At 43.8% G+C, this 19,440-nt stretch overlaps 2 protein-coding genes across 6 annotated transcripts in view; one reads left to right on the top strand and one right to left on the bottom strand.

The window, feature by feature from the left end:
* GALK2 (galactokinase 2) overlaps positions 1-13,010 on the bottom strand; it is a 121,657-nt gene extending 108,647 nt beyond the window's left edge. For 2 of the 3 annotated variants that reach the window (XM_040968645.1, XM_040968646.1), the window contains exon 1: positions 12,776-13,010. In XM_040968645.1, coding sequence (XP_040824579.1) covers positions 12,776-12,795 — 20 coding nt within the window. In that variant the 5' untranslated portion in view covers positions 12,796-13,010. Of the gene's footprint in view, positions 1-426; positions 610-12,775 lie in introns of those variants that run through there. The other variant, XM_040968644.1, reaches the window with a different exon arrangement.
* A 148-nt stretch (positions 13,011-13,158) lies between these two features.
* Positions 13,159-19,440, top strand: part of COPS2 (COP9 signalosome subunit 2) — a 29,501-nt gene continuing 23,219 nt past the window's right edge. For all 3 annotated transcript variants that reach the window (XM_040968491.1, XM_040968490.1, XM_040968489.1), the window contains exon 1: positions 13,159-13,239. In XM_040968491.1, coding sequence (XP_040824425.1) covers positions 13,186-13,239 — 54 coding nt within the window. In that variant the 5' untranslated portion in view covers positions 13,159-13,185. The remainder of the gene's footprint in view (positions 13,240-19,440) is intronic.

Here is a 19,440-nt window from a genome sequence, read left to right as displayed (position 1 = left end):
CTGGACTTTTTTTTTAAAAGAGTGCAGAGACCTGGGAGATTGCTGTGTGTGCGTTCTCAATACACATTCCTGTTTAGAGAGGAGGCTTTTTTAAGTGTTACCAATTCGCAGGTATGACAAAGAAGGAATTCAGAGTTGATCTGGGCACTTCTACTAAAAAAACGGGGGGCGGGGCAAAGGGTACTCCACAAATGGGCAGTACACCCAACCCTTGGTAGCAATGCAGGTGGAAGTGTTTCAGGAGTGGTCTTTCCACTCCTGTGCAAGCCTCTCCACACGGCCTAGCATATTCCCAAGGGTTTGGTCGTCTTGGCGCAGGGAGCAGGGGCAGCAAAAGCAGCGTCTCCAGACACAGTCAAACCGTGGACCCCACCTGCAGCTAAACAACCCAAGCAGTCCCGAAGCAGGGTATCTCCCTTCCCCCACCTGGGATGTTCTGCCACATGGACTGGACGCTTGGCAGGGCACTCCGTAGCCATAACTCTCTAGATCTTTCTTCCTTCTGCAGCTTCAAGTGGCAAAGCACAGCAATCACGAGATATCTGCCACGAGAGCCGCCTCCTTCCGGATCACACCGACCCTCACTCTGCGGAAATCCTGCAGCTTGGCTGAGGTGGCCACCCCAGCGGGCCCCGCCTCCGGCTCCTCCTCCCGGAGCTCCCGGTCGGAGGCGGCTCCCAGGCGGCTCCCTACAGCCTTCAAGTACACCAGAGAGCTGCCTACCGGAGCTCCAGAACCCCGGGACTTGTGGGAACCCCTGTGCCAAGCAATGAGACACCAAGGTTTCCTTCTCAGTCTGAGAATAAGTCTAAGGACAAAATTACAGCCAGGCGCTCTGCACACACCTTCCACATCTTGATATCTATGCGATCTCCGAATTTTTTTGTAAGTTGAGCCGGTTTTCCCTTCCCTGCCCCATGTCCAATAGCTACTGTCTAAACAATGTTATAATGTTTACCTATCATTTCCTCTGGAGACTAACCCCAAATCAAGATATATAAGACTGATGCAGCACTTGACTTAAATAATTTGCATTTATTTCTAGAAGAGAGGCATTTGTGGGTCTTCCCAGAGCCCAACAGTGAGTCTTCTGATCACAATTGAGAAAGCACAATATTCTTTCAATTTACAAGAATCCTTAGCATTTACTTTTGTCTAGAAAAATCCCAGATTCTCTTTTCTTAAACAGGTTCGTCATTCTCTTGCATTACTCTATCATATTACTTTTCTTCACAACTCACAGAACATCACAAAGCACCCTGCCTGTTTATTCTCGTATGTACCTATTGTCTCTCTTAACACCTCCACCATCACTGCCATGGAAAAGCAAGCACCATTACAGCTCCAGCATCTGAAGCAGTATCTTAGCAGAATGCTTTGGTTTTTGTTGTTGTTGTTTGTTTGGTTGGTTTTTTTTTACTTTATATGTTATTTTTAAATTCTATTCTATTCTATGTAAAAAGGGACAGACAGAGCTCAGTCTCCTGTTTGACTAACCAAAAGCCTGCAACTGCCAGAATGAAGCCAAATGCCAAGAATTTAAGTCAAGTCTACCACCACATCACACAGGGACAGAGACCCAAGTATTTGAGTCCTCCCAGGATGCACATTGACAAGAAGCCAGAATGGGAGAGGATTCATAATTCACAAGGGATACAGACATCTCACATGGGGTCTTCACCACTAAGCCAAACACCAGCCCTCAGATACAGTGTAAGTAAGTGGACAAGAAGAACTGAATGAATGATTGAAAGGTAACGTGATAGTCCTCAGGTCACGTTACACTTTGGTAGCAAAACTCAAATTAAAATTAAAGTGTATTAACTCTCAGTCTGGCACACTTTGTACCTTGAAACACTCAGACTAAATCCAAGGAAAGCCAGCTAGCAATCCAGCTAGTTGTGGATTCTAAATGAGGAAGTTTGTGCCCACACGCCCATGTTAATCTATTTTCTGCTGGTATGACAAACATGAGACTGGGTATTTCATAGAGAAGAGATTTAGCTCAGAGTTTGGAACTTCAAAGCCCAAGACAGGGCAGCCCCACCTATCAGCCTCTATAAGACCCTCCTGGTAGATGACAGCCTAATGGCAGAAGCATGCTGGAAAGATTCAGGGGTCCCCTATCTTAACAATCCACTCTCTGTCTCCAAGAAGTAAGCATTAATCCCTTTCCAGGGCAATAACCCCAGGCACCCAATCATCTTTCACCAGACTCCCACCTCTTATAAAGTTCTACCACCTTCAAACATCACCAAGTTGGGGACCAAGTTTACAAACATGAACTTTTTTGGGGAACACAACTCAAATCACATTCAAACCACAGCAATGATCAACACCCTAGAGGCAGCAGATATTCAGTGTGTACCACTCCAGAATTTCTGCTGTTGGCAGGTGGAGGGTGTGAGGCTGCAATGAGGAATGGAGAACAAACAACAGATCAACAATATCAAACTGTAGCCAACGAGGCGAATTCTCTCGGCTGCAAGCAGTGACACAGTTTTAAATGAAGACAGACAGTTTAGTCACAACCTCTTGCCAAATTATGGGATAAAAAAAGCCATTAAGATAACGAACCATGCTTGTCTTCTGCAGTCAAATCCTGGAACAGCCCTAATCTATTGTCTGCCATATAAGTATTTCATTAGAAAGTTCAGGTGCACTTAGGTTAGCTATGGGCCACTTTTCTCTAGCTTGACATATAAATTACCTTCTGACTAGGGGCAAGCACATTCATAAGGTGTGGGTCACTTGAGATGACACTTCTGTCCATAAACTCCCTTAATAAATTATACACTTGGCAACCTTTACATTGTCCTCTTTGTCCAGTCTCTCAGCACCTTCTGCTTTTGGTGATTGGTTCTCATACACCAGGTTTTTTTTTTTAATAGTGATCCTTGATTGTTATCATAAATGCTACTTGATACCAGAGTTATGGCTCAGCAGATTTACCTACCAACTGTGAAGCCAATATCCCATATGTGTATCAGTTCAATCCCAGCTACTCCACTTTTTTTTAAGATTTGCTTATTTTTATTGGAAATGCAGATTTATAGAGAGAAGCAGAGAAGTAAAAAGATCTTCCATCCCCTGGTTCACTCCCCAAACGGCCGCAACAGCCAGAGCTAAGCAAATCCAAAGCCAGGAACCAGGAGCTTCTCCCAGGTCACCCATGCAAGTGCATGGTTCCGAGGCTTTGGGCCATCCTCTACTGTTTTCCCAGGTCACAGGCAGGGATGGGAAGTGGAGCAATCAGGAAACAAACTGGCATCCATATGGAATCCCAGGGGATGCAAAGTGAGGATCCAGCCATGACAAAGCTATCATGCCAGGTCTGCTACTCCACTTCTGCCACTGCTCCCTGCTAATATGTCTGAAAAGACAGCCCAAAGTAGCCAAAGTGGTCCCTGCCACTGACATGGGAGACCTAGATGAGCTCTTGGCTCCTGGCTTCGGCCTGGCCCAGTTCCAGTCATTACAGATCTTTGGGAGTAAACCAGCAAATGCAAGATAGAGGGGTGTGTGTGCGTGCGTGTGTGTATGTGTGTGTGAGTCTTATAAGTAAACACACACCTCTTTAAAAAAAAAGATACTTCTAAGAAACAAAATTTTTTCTCGTCTCAGGCTGCTTTCTATCATTTTGTCAAGTCACATCATTTTAAACTGAATGAATTAAATATAATGAATTAATATACTATAATTAATTATAGTATACTGTAATATATTAATTATAGTTAATTATAATATATTAATTATAATTATAGTATACTATAATTAATCAGTATAATTAAATATACTGAATGAATTAAATAAACTGAATGAATCTTTTCTGAACTCTTAACAAATCTCAGTGAGATAATTACCGGGGCTTTATTACACTAAGAAGAGGCATCATTGTCACACCTTGTAAATAAGTTTGAACTGGGGGAGATTCTAACACAAAAATGTAAAATGTTTAGGAATTTGTATATCTGGAAAAGGATAGAATCCTTTTATTATTCAGACTCAAATTATTTTATATTACTTGAACTATAACTACATTTTAGAGCCTTGAAATAAACTTCTTACACAAGGTGACTAAAAAATGAACACAAGGACTACAGAAACACTGATTCATAAAAAAATACTTCCTATTGAATGTGACCAAACATTAACTTTGCTAAATGAAATAAGTGGTACCTCAGTAGTTCCTATCTTAGATATATTTCTACATTATCAACAGGGCTGACGTCGATTCGAAAGAACCTCATGGAGCAACCAATCAAATAATCTTTCTTTTAAAGAATTGGCTCAAAGTAAAATATCACAGTGCATCTGGAATTAAGACTGAGGTCTCTAGACTCCTACCCCAGAGACCATACTACTTTTTATTTTTTTAAAGATTTTTTTTTTAGATTTATTTATTTTTATTGGAAAGGCAGATATACAGAGAGGAGAGACAGAGAGGAAGATCTTCCGTCCGATGGTTTACTCTCCAAGCAGATGCAATGGCTAGAGCTGAGCTGATCCGAAGCCAGGAGCCAGGAGCTCTTCCAGGTCTCCCATGCAGGCACAGGGTCCCTAGGCTTTGGGCCGTCCTCGACCGCTTTCGCGGGCCACGGAGCTGGATGGGAAGCAGGGCCGCCGGGATTAGAACCGGCGCCCATATGGGATCCCAACGTGCAAGGCGAGGACTTTAACCACTATGCTATTGCGCCAGCCCCTAAAGACTTATTTTTACTGGAAAGTCAGATACACAGAGAGGAAGAGAGACAGAGAGGAAGATCTTCCATCTCCTGATTCGCTTCCCAAGCAGCTGCAACAGCCAGAGCTCAGCCGATGCAAAGTCAGGAGCCAGGAGCCTCTTCCTGGCCTCCCACATGGGTCCAGGGTCCCAAGGCTTTGGGCCGTCCTCAGCTGCTTTCCCAGGCCACAAGCAGGAACCTGGATGGGAAGCAGGGCCGCCGGGATTAGAGCCAGCGCCCATATGGGATCCTGGCACATACAAGGCGAAGACTCTAGCCGTTAGGCCACCGCGCAGGGCCCCATACTACTTTTCAATGTGTGGCTTTTGACAAAGCCTTAGATAAAAGCAAATCATTGAAACTCGTAATTCTTGTCCCGAATTAAAATTTATATATCATAAAATCATTGTTCCTAAAATAAACTGCTATTGAACTGCTATAGAATTCCAAAGACACACCAAAAAAAAAAAAATGTAGCATTACTCTTTTTTTCTATCCTCCTTATGCCAGGCATCCTGCAAAGAAATGCCACACACACACACACACACACACACACACACGTTACAACATCTTTAAATGTTCACAACAATCCTCCAGGGACAGAAAATACATTCAATTTTAGAAAGAGAACTCTTTTTGGTTCTTACTAGACACATATGTTAGTGAAAATATTAAAAGCATAATTTTTTCAAAAGTTGTATCTACTTATTTTGCAGAGACAGAAACAGAAAGAGAGCCTCCATTTGCAGGTTCTCTCCCTAAACGGCCACCAATGACCACCAATGACCACCAAGCCAGAAGCGGGTGCTTCACAGGGGTCTCTTCCATGGGCACAGGGGCCCAACACTCGGACTACCTGCACATCTTCCACTGCTTCCCAGGTCATTAGCAGGCAGCTACATTGGAAGTGCAGGAGGTAGGACTCAAACCAGCACCCACATGGGATGCATATATCGCTGACAGCAGTTTTATCCACTATACCAAACCATCATTCCCCAAAATATAAAGGCTACGGTATTATTATCTTTTTAAAATCTCAGACTTCTCAATTCTTGATTTTTTTTCCATGAACACATATCTGCAACAAACTGTAAACTAACAGATGGTATATCACAATAGATTCTAAACCAGAAACCTAATTAATAAAGTTGAAATTGTTTCTCAAGGGACATTAGTCTCTTTATAGTTAAATATTATACCAAAACAAACCCAAATAAAACAAATGTCAAGACCAGACAAAAACTTGACACAAAGTAAGAATATGAGTTGTTCCAGTCTTACAGAACTTGCTAACACCTGCACACTTAGGTCTCAGCACGGAAACAACTTCCTCCATGAAGTTCCTTATTTTGCACTCTGACCCCTACCTTCAGAGCTAAGTGACACTATATGAAGATGAATCCGCTAACTGAAACAATGTTATTTCTGTTTAGACTACTTATGCAACTTCTATGAAAAACATTATTTTATTTATAATCAAAAAATGTTAGTCACAGTTGTCAGAATCTGATTTTATGAATAAGCTGGATATTTTTCCACTGTGATATTTTTCCACTGTGATTTCTCCTTAATATGTTAAGGTAATTTTTCTTCTGCATACAAAATAAGTATATGAGGAGACTTCAAGAAATTTGAGAGAAATAATGAGAATATAAACCATAAACTTTCTGAACATACACTCAATCAGGGTCCATCTAAAAACTGTGGGTCCTGCGTGTTGACGCAGACTTTTTTTATATTACTAACTGAAATGAATGGTAAAACCATGTTTCATATGCAGTCATCATTCTTTAAAGGAATGTTGCATCATTTTGATCCAACTTATTTAAAATTTTGAGTGAAAGACTGATGTGGACACACACAAGTTTTGGTCCCCCACTGAACAGAAACTTGGCTCCATTTTACTCTGTGAGAATTCTGTAAGGTGTACTGACTGAGAAGTCAATCATGTTGGCTATTCTTTCCACTTTTAATCCTTTATCAGAGTATGAACAACGTGAACTGCTCCTCCCAAGTTCGTGTGGATGCTCTGCTGCTGCGGACTTGACCTTCAATGCCATCTCATCCCTTGCTAGAGTTACCTACTTGTAAATTACGATGGTTCCCATAAACTTTTCATGAGCCATCATTGATTTAACTACTTTTTTCTTTTTAGATTTACTGTATTCACTTGAAAGTCAGATCTACAACCAGAGAGAAGGTGAGGCAGAAACTAACAGGTCTTCCATCCACTGGTTTACTCACTCTCCAAATTGCTGTAACAGCGGGGGCTGGGTCAGGCCAAAGCCAGGAGCCAAGCTTATTCTGGGTCTCCCATGTGGGTGCAGAAGCCCAAGCACGTAAGCCATTCTCTGCTCGTTTCCCAGGCACATTAGCAGGGAGCTGGTTCCGAAGTGGAAAAGCAGGGACATTATGGGATGCCAGCATTGCAAACAGCGGCTTAACCCACTATGCCAGCCCAATTTCACCATTCTGCTCAAACTTCATAAAAAATGTGATATTTGTCCTTGCTTCAGTTTTAACAGAATTCATGTTGATGATAAGTACTCTTCTTAAAACTGGTATCTTTTCATTCGTAATGTCTCAAACCAGATCCTGTTAAGAAATATTACAGGGCCTGGCGTGGTGGCGCAAGTGGTTAAGTCCTCGCCTTGCATGCCCGGGATCCCATATGGGCACCAGTTCTAATCCCGGCAGCCCCGCTTCCCTTCCAGCTCCCTGCCCGTGGCCCGGGAAAGCAGTGGAGGACGGCCCAAAGCTTTGGGACCCTGCACCCGCGTGGGAGACCTGGAAGAGGCTCCTGGCTTCGGATCGGCATAGTATCAGCCATTGCGGCTCACTTGGGGAGTGAATCATCGGACGGAAGATCTTCCTCTCTGTCTCTCCTCTCTGTATATCCGCCTTTCCAATAAAAAAATAATAAAAATAAATCTTTAAAAAAAAAAGAAATATTACAAACTGGTTCAAATTCATTTTGGTGTGGAAAACTTTTGGAATCCATGTATAATTTTTCATAATAAATATTTTCCATGAACTGCTCAAAGGTTGTTTGTCCTCTTTTAGTATATAATAATTTAAGACAAAAGGCAAAGACCTCATGAACTAGAGAAATGTATATTTATGTCATTAAAGATAACTTTTTATCCTGTACAAATCAATGACAGAAACAAATTGTGTAAAAAATATTTACACAGCAGTTTTTATAGAGCAAAAAATGAAACTAAACAAAATTTCTGAGGATCTTCTGCTTGTTTGCTTATGATTCAGTCTATCACCTGCCCCACGCAACACACACACCAGTGGTGCAACTGCCTGGTGAGTTCCACCCCAGCCCCAATTCTCACATGAACTGATGGGTGACACAGCGTAGTTCATACCAACCCAGCATAGGCCTGGTCTATAGGCATATCAGCATGTGCCACAGCATAGGCAGGGCAACCACAAATAATCCCCACCAGGCCTGCCTCCAGCCCTGCTGCTTACATTTGCCGGCATGTGTTGTGGCATAGCCTGGTATATTCCACATCCCACCTGGCTCTTTGGCACACCCATGGTACTGCAGCTTATCTCAGCCTGGCCCGGCCCCAAGAACCAGCCCACATGTATGCCAATGGGTGCTACTGCCTTTACCAGCCTGGCCTACCCCCATCCCTGGCTCTCAAGCTCACCAGTGAGAAGTGCAGCCTAGCAGGAAAGTGTCCACAGTTCCCCTGCCAGGAATTTTCCCAGCCCCAGATCTTGCACCTGCCAGGGGGTACTATGGTCCAACCTAACATGATTTGCACCCAGTCCTGGATCTTGCCAGCTGGTTCTGCAGTCTAGCCCAGCCTGCGTCAACCTCAGACTGGACCACCCCCAGTCCCAGTCTCATACGTACCAGTAGAATCAGCAACCAAGCAAGAGAGTCCCCAAAGTTTCCTTATCATCCCCATTCCCAGCCCCATTATGGTGAATGCTGTAACCCTGCCTGACATGGCCCTGACACTCGGGAGTGGGTACTGCCACACAGTCCAGCCAGGCATGCTCACCAGCCCCAGCTTTCGTAAGCGCCAGTGGGCAATGGGAAATGCTATTTAGCTCAGCACAGGTCTCCCATGTGGACAGCTACCCTGGCCTGACTTCAGACATGCCCTCTGGTTCCCCCCTCTTAACCACCCAGTCTCAGATCCCTCACCTACCTGTGAGTGCAGTGGCCTGGTCTGTGAAAGCCGCCAGAAATAATTATTTCATTGTCAAATATGCCGTCAGCTACTCTCATTCCAACATATCTCTAGACCTCCTTCCCTGAGCAATCTGCAGCTCCCCTGCCTGAGGGATGGGGTGGCATGTCCTGGCTTCCCATGTATCTTAACAAAAAAAGAAAACTCGAACAGGTAACTATGCTGCCACACTGGTATAGTCAACACAGATTTCACATCAACCAGGTATAGAATTTCTCACCTTGGTTGCTTTTCTCCCAGCAATGTAACTCTTGCCCAGGTACAAGACAACCTAGGCAGTTCTCAACAGCTGGAATAGCTGCTCCACTTCCAGTATAGTTCCCTGCTAATGTACCAGGGAGAGCAGGAGAGGATGCCCTAACTATTTGAGCCCCTAAACCCATGTGAGAGACTTGGAAGAAGCTCCAGGTTCCTGGCTTCGGACTGGCCAAATTCCAGTTCAAGTGGCCATTTGGGGAGTGAGCCAGATCTCTCTCTCTCTCCTTCTCTACAAATTCTATAACTCTGCCTTTCAAATGAAAATAAATATTTTTAAAATAAATTTGTTGTACACAAAATATAAGTTCAAATAAACATTTTTAAACCCAGATGTTAAGTTTTTTGTAGTAAGCCTCTATAATCCAGTACACATTTTACACTAAAAACAAATTTCAACTCCAACTAGAAATAAGTGGTTGCTTCATTAGATGGTACAGACCTGGCCTATAATCTTCCTGAAGGCAAGAACTGTTTTTACAGACTCTCATTGTGAAATTTTATAGACTCTGGCTGTAAAATTGCAATGTAAACAAAAAAAATAGAGGTGTTACAATGGCAAAGTCAATTTAAAAAAAGCAATTACTGTTACGTTATAGAAAGGGAAAATATTTTCTTCTTAGATTTAAGGCAAGGGTCCTAAAACAAAGGATAACCAATAATCTGCCTTTGGGAAACAGAAAATTCTTTTCCTGAGCAAAATAAATAATTTATGCTACCAATGAATTATACTATATAATGTTGTGTTCTTTTTTTCTAAAGATTTATTTATTGTATTGGAAAAGCAGATATATAGAGAGAAGGAGAGAGAGAAAAAGATCTTCCATCACTAGTTCACTTCCCAAATGACCACGATGGGCTGGAACTGAGCTGATCCGAAGCCAAGAACAAGGAGCCGTCTCCGGGTCTCCCACACAGGTGCAGGGCTGCAAGGCTTTGGGGCATCTTTCATTGTTTTTTTTTTTTCCAGGCCACAAGCAAGGAGCTGGATGGGAAGTGGAACATCCAGAACACGAACCAGCACCATATGGGATTCCGGTGCATGCTAGGCAAGGTCTTCAGTCAGTCATTAGGCCATCACAACAGGCCTAATGTTGTGTTCTTTAAGCCCCATTGTCCATCCCTCCTCATGGCCTTGGGGATTGGCTAGGGCTGGTCACCAGGAAGGGCAACGAAAGCCGGAGGGAGGACAGGAACCAGGTGTTTGTTGGCCCAGCCTCCGGCCACACCTCTGACATGGCTGCAGCAGTATCTGCGCCTTCCCACAACCACAGCCTGTGCAGAGGCTTTCTCTTCCATGGCCCTCACTTTCCCTGGGCTCTCGTAAAACAATTCATTTCCCTTTTCCCCTTCAAGCTTCAAGAGGTGATTACTGATCTCAGAGTTTTAGCCTCCTTGTTTCCACCCCCCCAAGCCAGTTCCCATCTGTGGAAATGTAAACAGTTCCTTCATTAAGCTCTTTCCAATTGACCCCTCTGAATATATCATAAGTTAGCTGTCCTGGTCTTGACTAACACAATAGTTCTCTTTTACTGCTCTTTTAGCACAATGTTTAGGCTCTCTAAAAAAAAAAAGTAAAGTAATATACAGTGACAAAAAGCAGATCAGTGGTTACCTAAGTGAAGTGAAGTGGGATGGATATTGAGTGTCAGGGTATCTATGAAAAAAACTGGTAGGGACAAATGTACCTGAGTATTTTACAGTTTCACAGATGTACACTTAGGCACTTTAATTATCTGCAGCTTAATGTATCTCAGTAAAGCTGCTAAAAGACACACCAATAATGACAGAGTTGAGGGCCCGTGTTAGGGCACAATGGGTTAAGACACAACTTGCTTTGACACCAGAATCCCACATCAGCTGTGGTTCTAGTCCCAGCTGCTCCACTTCTGACCAGCTCCCAACTAATGAGCCGAGCCTGGGAATGCAGCAGAAGGTGGTCTGATCCAAGCCGCAGGGTCCTGGCTTCCTCCTGGCCCAGCCCCAGCCACTGTGGCCATCTGGGGAGATCAGCAGGTGCGAGATTTTTCTCTGTGCAACTCTGCCTTTCAAATAAAAAAATCTTTTTTTTTTAAAGGGACCCACTTTCAATGTTAACGCATATTAAAAATAAAAATTGTTCAATCATTTACTACTGAATAAAACTAACATCCTGAAAAGTAGAAAAGGGAATAGTATAACTGTTCAAAGTATTCAGGCTCTATAATTAACATTTAATGGACTTCTGAGGATAGGAAAGGTTTCTCTGGCTACTTCATTCAAATGCTCCTTCACAAGCATTCAGTAACACTGACGTACGGAAACAGTATTCTAAACATCATGAAGACCTTATCAATTGCTTTGAAAAAAACTTCCAAATTAGACTTAATGATTTTGGCCACAGCCAAGGAAATCACGCTTAAAACTCAGTACCCATTTTCCTAGCCTGCCTTGCCACCCATTTAGTTGCATAATCCTTTTTCTCCTTACAGAGTAAGGCACTGCATTCAAAAAGCAGCACATTTTGTATAATTTCTATGTGGATCACCTTGGTTTGACACATGGGTTCAGTATGCATGTTTGATCATTTCAGAATGGCTTTCTTGAGTAAAAAAGCAAAACTATACAGCTCTGGTTACTCTGAACAAATAAACCTCCTTAGTACTACCTTGGGATTCGACACCCTCTTCTGAAGCACTGTAGCTTGCAGGTAGAGGAACCATGTGATTTAATGTTTAAACTTTGGACAGTGATGGATGCTAAGTCAACGGTAGCAAACCAGGTCTGTCCCGGGGAAGTGGGGATGTACAAGGGCAGTTCCAAACAGTCACAGAAAATGTGGTGTGAAAGTCTGGTAAATCAACGAATAGTCTTTTCACAATACACATTTTCCGTGACCTGTGGAGGGCTCCTCATATACTCACATAGCCCAATTGCAGGGACATTTAGCTTTGTTTTGAAATTAACAAATACAAGGGCAGGTGTCTGGGACGACATAAAATCACCACTTGGGACGTGCCCGTTCTTTATCAGCGTGTCAAGCGTGTCTGAGTGTGAATCCCCACTCCAGTTCCAATCCAGCTTCTTGCTAGCGCGCACCCCGAGAGCAGCGGGCGACGGCTCCAGCGCTTCGGTCCCTGCCACCCCCGGGGGAGGCTTGGATCCAGCTGTGGGTTCCTAGCTTTGCCTTACTGCTTATAAGAGCCACGAGAATGACAACGACTCAACTGACTAGTAAAAAACAATCCTGCCTGCAACTCCTTTTCATGGAAACTCGTCCTAAGGGAAAAAAAAATACATTAAACGCCAAAGACAATAGTAGATAAATTACCGCATGCTGGTACATTCAAAGAAGGGATTATTACACAGCCATCACAACAGTTACTCTCAAGAATACACTTCTCCATGCCTCTACCTAACTGGTGTAAACAGAATTCAAAATTCTTGTTTGTGTGACGGATTCTTTTCCGGAGGTCAAACATGACAAACATGACGTGTAAAGCGGGTTGTTGGAAAGGTCTCCAAACACCACAGACCATCCACCGCAACGTGTGGGCTAAACACCATTCTAGATAACGGTGGCAAAAAGAATACAACCTGTCGTGCAGCACGGTCATGTCAGCCTTCCGTCCACGAACCGGACCCAGGCCGTCACTTTCTTTCACCAGAAGGAAAGGGATCCAGACTCCCGGGCCAGCAAAAACTGTCGCCTCACGCAGGAGGCTGAGCACCGTTCGACCAGCGCGCAAAGTTCCGATTCCGCGGTTGCTATGTTTCGTTGCTAAGGCACCAACCGTCTCGCAGGAAGCGCGGGACGGGATACCCGCTTTTGCCGTCCGTACCGAATCTTCCGGTGCTCAAGCACATTGGTTCCGGCGCGGGGAGGAACTCCACTCCTAAAAGCCACAAGAAGGTGAGGAGAAGCTGGGAGTGACGCGCCGAGCCGCAGAGCATTGTGGGAGGAGGTTGTCTCCAATTTCTCCTCCCCCTCCCCCCTCCCGGCCAAGATGTCTGACATGGAGGATGATTTCATGTGCGATGATGAGGAGGACTACGACCTGGTGAGGCGCAGGGGACGGAATGCTGGGACGGGAGATAGTGTCTGGCTTCTCGGGCCGGGGCTGTGGTGACCGCGGCGTCTCCTGGCGGAGCGTGTGCCCCTTCCAGCTTCTCCCGGTGTGGTGACAGGACGGGTTTACCTCCTCCCCCTTCCCGCACCGGGCCCGGGCCCTGCTTGGCCGGCAGCAGGGGGAAAGCGAGGGTCGAGGAGGCTGCTCCGGGGGGTCCCGGGCCTTGCGTTCCAAGCCCCGGCGCTTCCCGGGTTCCCCCGGCCGCCCCGGCGGCGGGCGTCCGGGCCTCGGCGCCTCCTCCCGCGGCCGCCGCGCGCGAGCCGCCTCGGGAAGCGAGCCGCGGTCTAGGCCCTCCCCGGCTCAGCCCTTTGGGGCCCAGCGTCCCTGGCCCCTGTTCCTGCCCCCCGGGACGGAGCCGGTGGCTGAAGGCCCGGGACAGAAGTCTGAAAACTGCGGGGGGCCGGCTGGACCCGTGGGCCGGAGAGCCCCAGCAGTCCGGTCCAGGGTCAGTTTTGGTCCTAGGTGGACGGTTCAGGAGAGGGATGACTGGGAAGAGGAGCCGAGCCGTGTGTGAAAGACAAGGTGCTGCTTGTTTTGGTGAAGACGAGGGGAATGGAAGCAATGAATTTTTCCCCCGTACTTGGAGATTTCTCAAAGTTTAAAGTAGCAGCAGCATAGAAAATAAGTAGATTTGTCTCGTGGGCTGGTGCTTTTGCAGAATCTAAGAATGGGGTTTTGAGCTTTTCAGGTTACTGTTCAAAAGTATTATGTGGGAACTAAGAAAAATTATCTTGACCGGGAATTAACGACAACTTGGCTTTATTTTTTTTGTTTGTTTGTTTGTTTCCGAGATGTACCGTTTGATTCTTAGTAGATTCGTTGTCAAGTCTGGCTCCTCTTAACATTTAAAATGCAGACGATTCTAAACTTGTGTTCTTTTTTAATGTGCGTGTAATGTATGTTTGGGAACGTCCGTTAGTCATTTTAAATTCATGTTCGCGTTTTGAAAGAAGGCATATTTGTAAAAGGAATAGGGAAAGGCCTAGTATTACTGGCAAGTCGTAGTGGGAGCTTCCAGCCTTCTCAAGTGTGGAGTTGTACTGCTTTATGCGTTGCATTTCAGCGTGTGCGCACACCAAGCCAGTTGTGGTCCATGAAGACTGTATTGTCCGTAGTATTTGTGTATTTGTATGGTCACACGTTTATTTATATTTCAGACGGCTCGTCACCATCTTTTTTTATAAGCACTTATTTGTTTTTAAATTTCTGTATTCTTTTTTTTTTTTTTTGCAAGATTTTTACCATTTTATCTTGGCTAAGGCACCACAGCTTTTTAGAACCTAAACGACATGACAGTATCATAAAGCTGAATATTTAGTTGGTTTGACTTTACAAAAGAAAGTCTTGCCCCACCCCCCCAAATAAGACTGTTGCCCCCCTGAACAGTGTTTAATTTTGTCTTTGATTTTGGTCTTCAGCATCCTGTTAAATAGCTGTGTCTCCCACTAATCTCCCTCTTAGGTAAACCACATTCTCAATTCCCAGTCAGGTGTCGAAACGAAAGGCCTTACAGCCCACCTGCAAATAGTTAAAACTTAGAGTGGCCAGAAAAATGTACTTACTAATTGGCCTTTTGACTTGCTATTCGGTTTCCTCAACTCATTATACAGAAAGTTTGTGCAAATGCATACATGGATTTCAAAATATTTTACACCAACATAAAATCTGTTGATTCTATTTCTCTTCTAACTTTTTGAAGTATTCTCATTTTTATGAAGACATCAAGCAGTGGGTTACCAGTTTATGGTTATATACTGCCTAAAGTCTTTTAAAAAAATAATTTTTTTGCACGAGTCTTTTTTCTTTAACTTAGGATTTAAAAAGTAAGCATGAGTTACTGTCCAAGGGAAAGTTCTTTTAAAAAAGATAAAAGTTTATTGGAATAGTGGTCATCGCCATTGACCAGAGCTAAGTGTTTCTAAATGCAACAACACCAGCTCCCTGTAGTGTGCCCAGTGATAAATTTTAACACCTTCGACCACTTTAATCCTTGATCACTTTATTCTTGCCCAGCCTAGTGGAAATAGGTAGTGAGAATGTACTGTTTTTATTTCAGAAGCAGAACAATAATTTGTACCCAAGGTCTGAAAGTACAGAGGACAAACTTTATTTAAACAGAAGAAACCCAGGTGAAAGGAGCTTGGTATACTTGCTTCCTGCTTGTAAAAGCGTGGGCTTCTGTTTAGGGGAGCAGCAAGTGGACAGGTTGCAAGCATGGTCATCCATGTAGGCGTGGGGAGTAGCTGGAGAGCAGGAGGCAATGTCTTCTAAGTCCAGTGCTGCTTTTCTGGACTTAAAAATTGTTTTGCTGATCTATACTAACCAGTGATAACTGTAGTTAATGAAGTCCATACAATGTTGAGAAATGATTTGCCATGTAATTAGACAGGTCAGCCATGATAGCATCAACTTACCTACTACTTGTAATATTTTTTAGAAAGAATTTAAAATTAAATGACTTCATGCCAAAAATTATTCGTTAAAAATTCTGTCACACCAAGGTGTTGTACAGGGCACTTCACAACATTTATGGGACCGTGGGATTAAAAGGTGAGTTTATTTTGATGCAAAAAAATTGGAGTTTAAACATAGGTTTTTTTTTTTCAGAGTATACGTTTTCTGTGAAATTTTGGGGGATCCTCCATATGAATATATTTCACACCTTTTGCATCAAAATAAGCTAATTTCTTAAAAGGGGGTTGCATTTTTTTTTTTTATTAGAAAGACCGATTTACAGAGAGAAGGAGAGACAAAGAGAAAGATCTTCCATCTGCTGGTTCGCTCTCCAAAGAACTGCAGCGGCAAGTTCTATACTGATTTGGAGTGAAGAGTCAGGAGCTTCTTCAGTGTTCCACAGGGGTCGGGTTGGGGGGTTCCTAAAGCTTTTGGGCCATTCTCTCCTACCTTGCCAGTCCATAAGCTGGGAGCTAGATGGGAAGTGGAGCAGCCAGGAGGTAAGCCAGCACTTATATAGGATGCTGGTGTTTACATTTGGAAGATTAGCCAGTTGTGACATTGCACCAGCCCCTTATTTTTAAATTACATTGCTCAAGAAGTTTTTAATGTATCCTTATACCTAATACAATTTTATTTAAATATGTTAAAGTCAAAACATTACCTGCTCAAAAAATAGAATAATTCTTAATTGTATTAACAAGTTGTGACCCTCATTGCTGTATGACAACACTAACAAAAACAGTTGTTAAAGCAATACACATGTGCCATCTCACGGTTTCTGCGGCTCAGGAGTCAGGCAGGGTATGGCTTAGTAATAGACAGGAATATTGATTGAGTATATGCTGTTGTTCATGCCTTGATACCTAGCAGGGTTGGTTGGTTTGTTTCTTTAATATATCTGGAAGACGGAGCTCCCGTCCCAGTGGACTGTACCAGTTAGGACTGAGGTGGGCAGTAGGCAGCCTGTCTCCCCTGGGGTGGCAAGAACCCTGGCACTGCCATCACTGCTGCCTCCTCAGTGTGCACCAGTTGGAATTAGGAACCCAAGCTCGGCACCAAACCCACAACTCCACTAGGCTAAGTACCTACTTCTGTAGCATTTTTAATACCCTAAAATTTTACTTCTCTATCTATTTCTTTTTGTTTTGTTTTTGTTTTCTTGGAGGGGAAAGGGAAAGAAAATGAATCTTAGCTGTAGACTGTCTTACAGAATTTCCTGGCATCATTTTTATAAAATCAGAGGTATCATATTGAAGAGTCAGTTGTCAGCACTGTGCACATACCCACTGTAAATGTTAAACTTAAAAACTATTGAAAATAATGTAATATGTTGTCTAGTTTTTCTAGGTGGGAGAAAAGTGCAGAAACAGTGGAAATAGATTCTGGTGATTTTAGTTTTTGTTGACTTTTTTTTTTTTTTTTCGTAGCAACTTCATAGTGAGCCTTCATTTTGTTGCTGGTGGATTGGAATCAGGTGGGAGGCTACACATGATGAACAAAAGCATTGATTTGGCCGTTGGGCTTCTCAGAGTACAAAAACCCAGGACTGGGCCCGGCATGTTAGCCTAGTGGCTAAAAGTCCTCGCCTTGCATGTGCAAGGATCCCATTTGTGTGCTGGTTCTAATCCCAGTGGTCCCACTTCCCATCTGGCTCCCTGCTTGTGGCCTGGGAAAGCAGTTGAGGACAGCCCAAAGTCTTGGGACCCTGCACTCACAAGGGAGACCCAGAACAAGATGCTCCTGGCTTCGGATTGGCTCAGCCCCGGCCGTTGCAGTCACTTGAGGAGTGATTCATCAGATGAAAGACATTCCTCTGTGTCTCTCCTCCTCTCTGTATATCTCACTTTCAAAAAAAAAAAAAAAAGATTTATCTTTATTTGAAAGGGAGAGCTACACAGGATAGAGATCTTCCATCCACTGGTTCATTCCCAAAATGACCACAAGAGAAGAAGCTGAACCAGTCCAAAGCCAGGGTCTTCTGTGTCTCCCACAAGAGTTTGAGCACCCAAGCACTTGAGCCATCCCTCACTGCCTTCCCAGGAACACTGGTAGGTTGGTGGATCAGAAGTAGAACGGTTAGGACTTGAACCAGCATTCACTGGGATGCCGGTGCCACAGGCAGAAGCTTACTTGCTTTGTACACCCCAGTGATGTTTTCAAATTATCAGTTGTTTGGGTAAGTCAGAATAGCTTAATAATATTTAATTATTTTAATATTCCCTGTTTTGATTCTATTTTTATACTTTTATTTCTTTTTAGTTATCTGAAAGGTAGAAAGGGAGACAGACACCTTTCATCTGCTGGTTTACTTCCTGAATGCCTGTAACAGCCAGAATTGGGCCAGGCTGCAGCAAGGACCCTAGAAATTCAGGACTCCCAAGTAGGTAGCAGTGAGCTACTTGAACCATGCCAGGTGTCTGTTATCAGGAAGCTACAAGAAGACACAAAGCTGGGATTTGAATCCCAGTGCTCTAGTATGGGCTGTTGGCCCCCCAAATGGCATCTTAACCGATGCCCCAAATGCCTACCCTTTCCCTCTATGACGGCACTGTGTTTTACAAGCCTTGCGTTGCCATCATAAACAAGTTTGTTTTCCTTAGTCCTGCACTCATGTGATAAAACTTACTTTACATCATTTAGCATCTATTTATCCCATTCTCTTCATTTTCTCCTGGGGATCAGAGCTCTAACTCTTGGCCAGAATCTTAAAAGAATATTCCTTGGCCTGCTTCATTGCTTCCGGAGTAGTATTCCTAAAAAAGCAGTGCCTTAAGACAGCTAATGTATCTCTGTTAGGTCTAAGACCCTTACAAGGTTTGTGTTGTAGTGTTGCTCTGTTCAGTTGATCTTTTGTTAACCCTTTATACCCATTCTGTGCTGCGGCCCAAGCTATTCATGTTTCTTTATTTCAGCTGCCCATTGTCATGACAGTTACCTCCTCTTCATGCATTTATAGTTGCTTCAAGTATGTTTTTAACATTTTTTTTTTATTGGAAAGTCAGATATACAGAGAAGAGGAGAGACAGAGAGGAAGATCTTCCATCTGATGATTCACTCCCCAAGTGGCCACAACAGCCGGAGCTGAGCCAATCCGAAGCCAGGAGCTTCTTCCAGGTCTCCCATACGGATGCAGGGTCCCAAGACTTTGGGCCATCCTCAGCTGCTTTCCCGGGCCACAAGCAGGGAGCTGGATGGGAAGTGGGACAACTGGGATTAGAACTAGCACACATATGGGATCCTTGCACATTCAAGGCGAGGACTTTAGCCACTAGGCTACCATGCCAGTCCTGGAGCACATCGTTATTGAGGTTCTTCTGTACCTAATGTGTCTCTTTTAGTATGTTCTGGTAGTTTTGTTTCATATAGACAATGAGTACTTTGAGGGGAAGGATTGTTAATTTACATTGTGCAAGCAACACTTAATTGTTAGCACATACAGTCATGTGCAGCATGATAGAATTTTGGTCAGCAACCAACCAACCACTTGGACTTAGCTTCCAAACCTTAACTATTAGGGTCACAGTTTCACTAAGGGAGAGTGGCTTCAAAATGTGATACCATGGAATCCATGTTGTGAAACAAAAAAAGCTGCCACCTGCAATATTAGCACCCCATATATAGGTGCCAGTTTAACTCCTGCCTGCTCCACTTCCAGTCCAGCTCCCTGGTAATTGC

Source organism: Ochotona curzoniae, unplaced genomic scaffold (genome assembly GCF_017591425.1).
Source record: "Ochotona curzoniae isolate NIBS_2020 unplaced genomic scaffold, NIBS_Ocur_1.0 scaffold_4701, whole genome shotgun sequence".
NCBI lineage: Eukaryota > Metazoa > Chordata > Mammalia > Lagomorpha > Ochotonidae > Ochotona > Ochotona curzoniae.
Note: the sequence above shows the minus strand (reverse complement) of the source record. Positions and strands in the feature narration are given on the sequence as shown.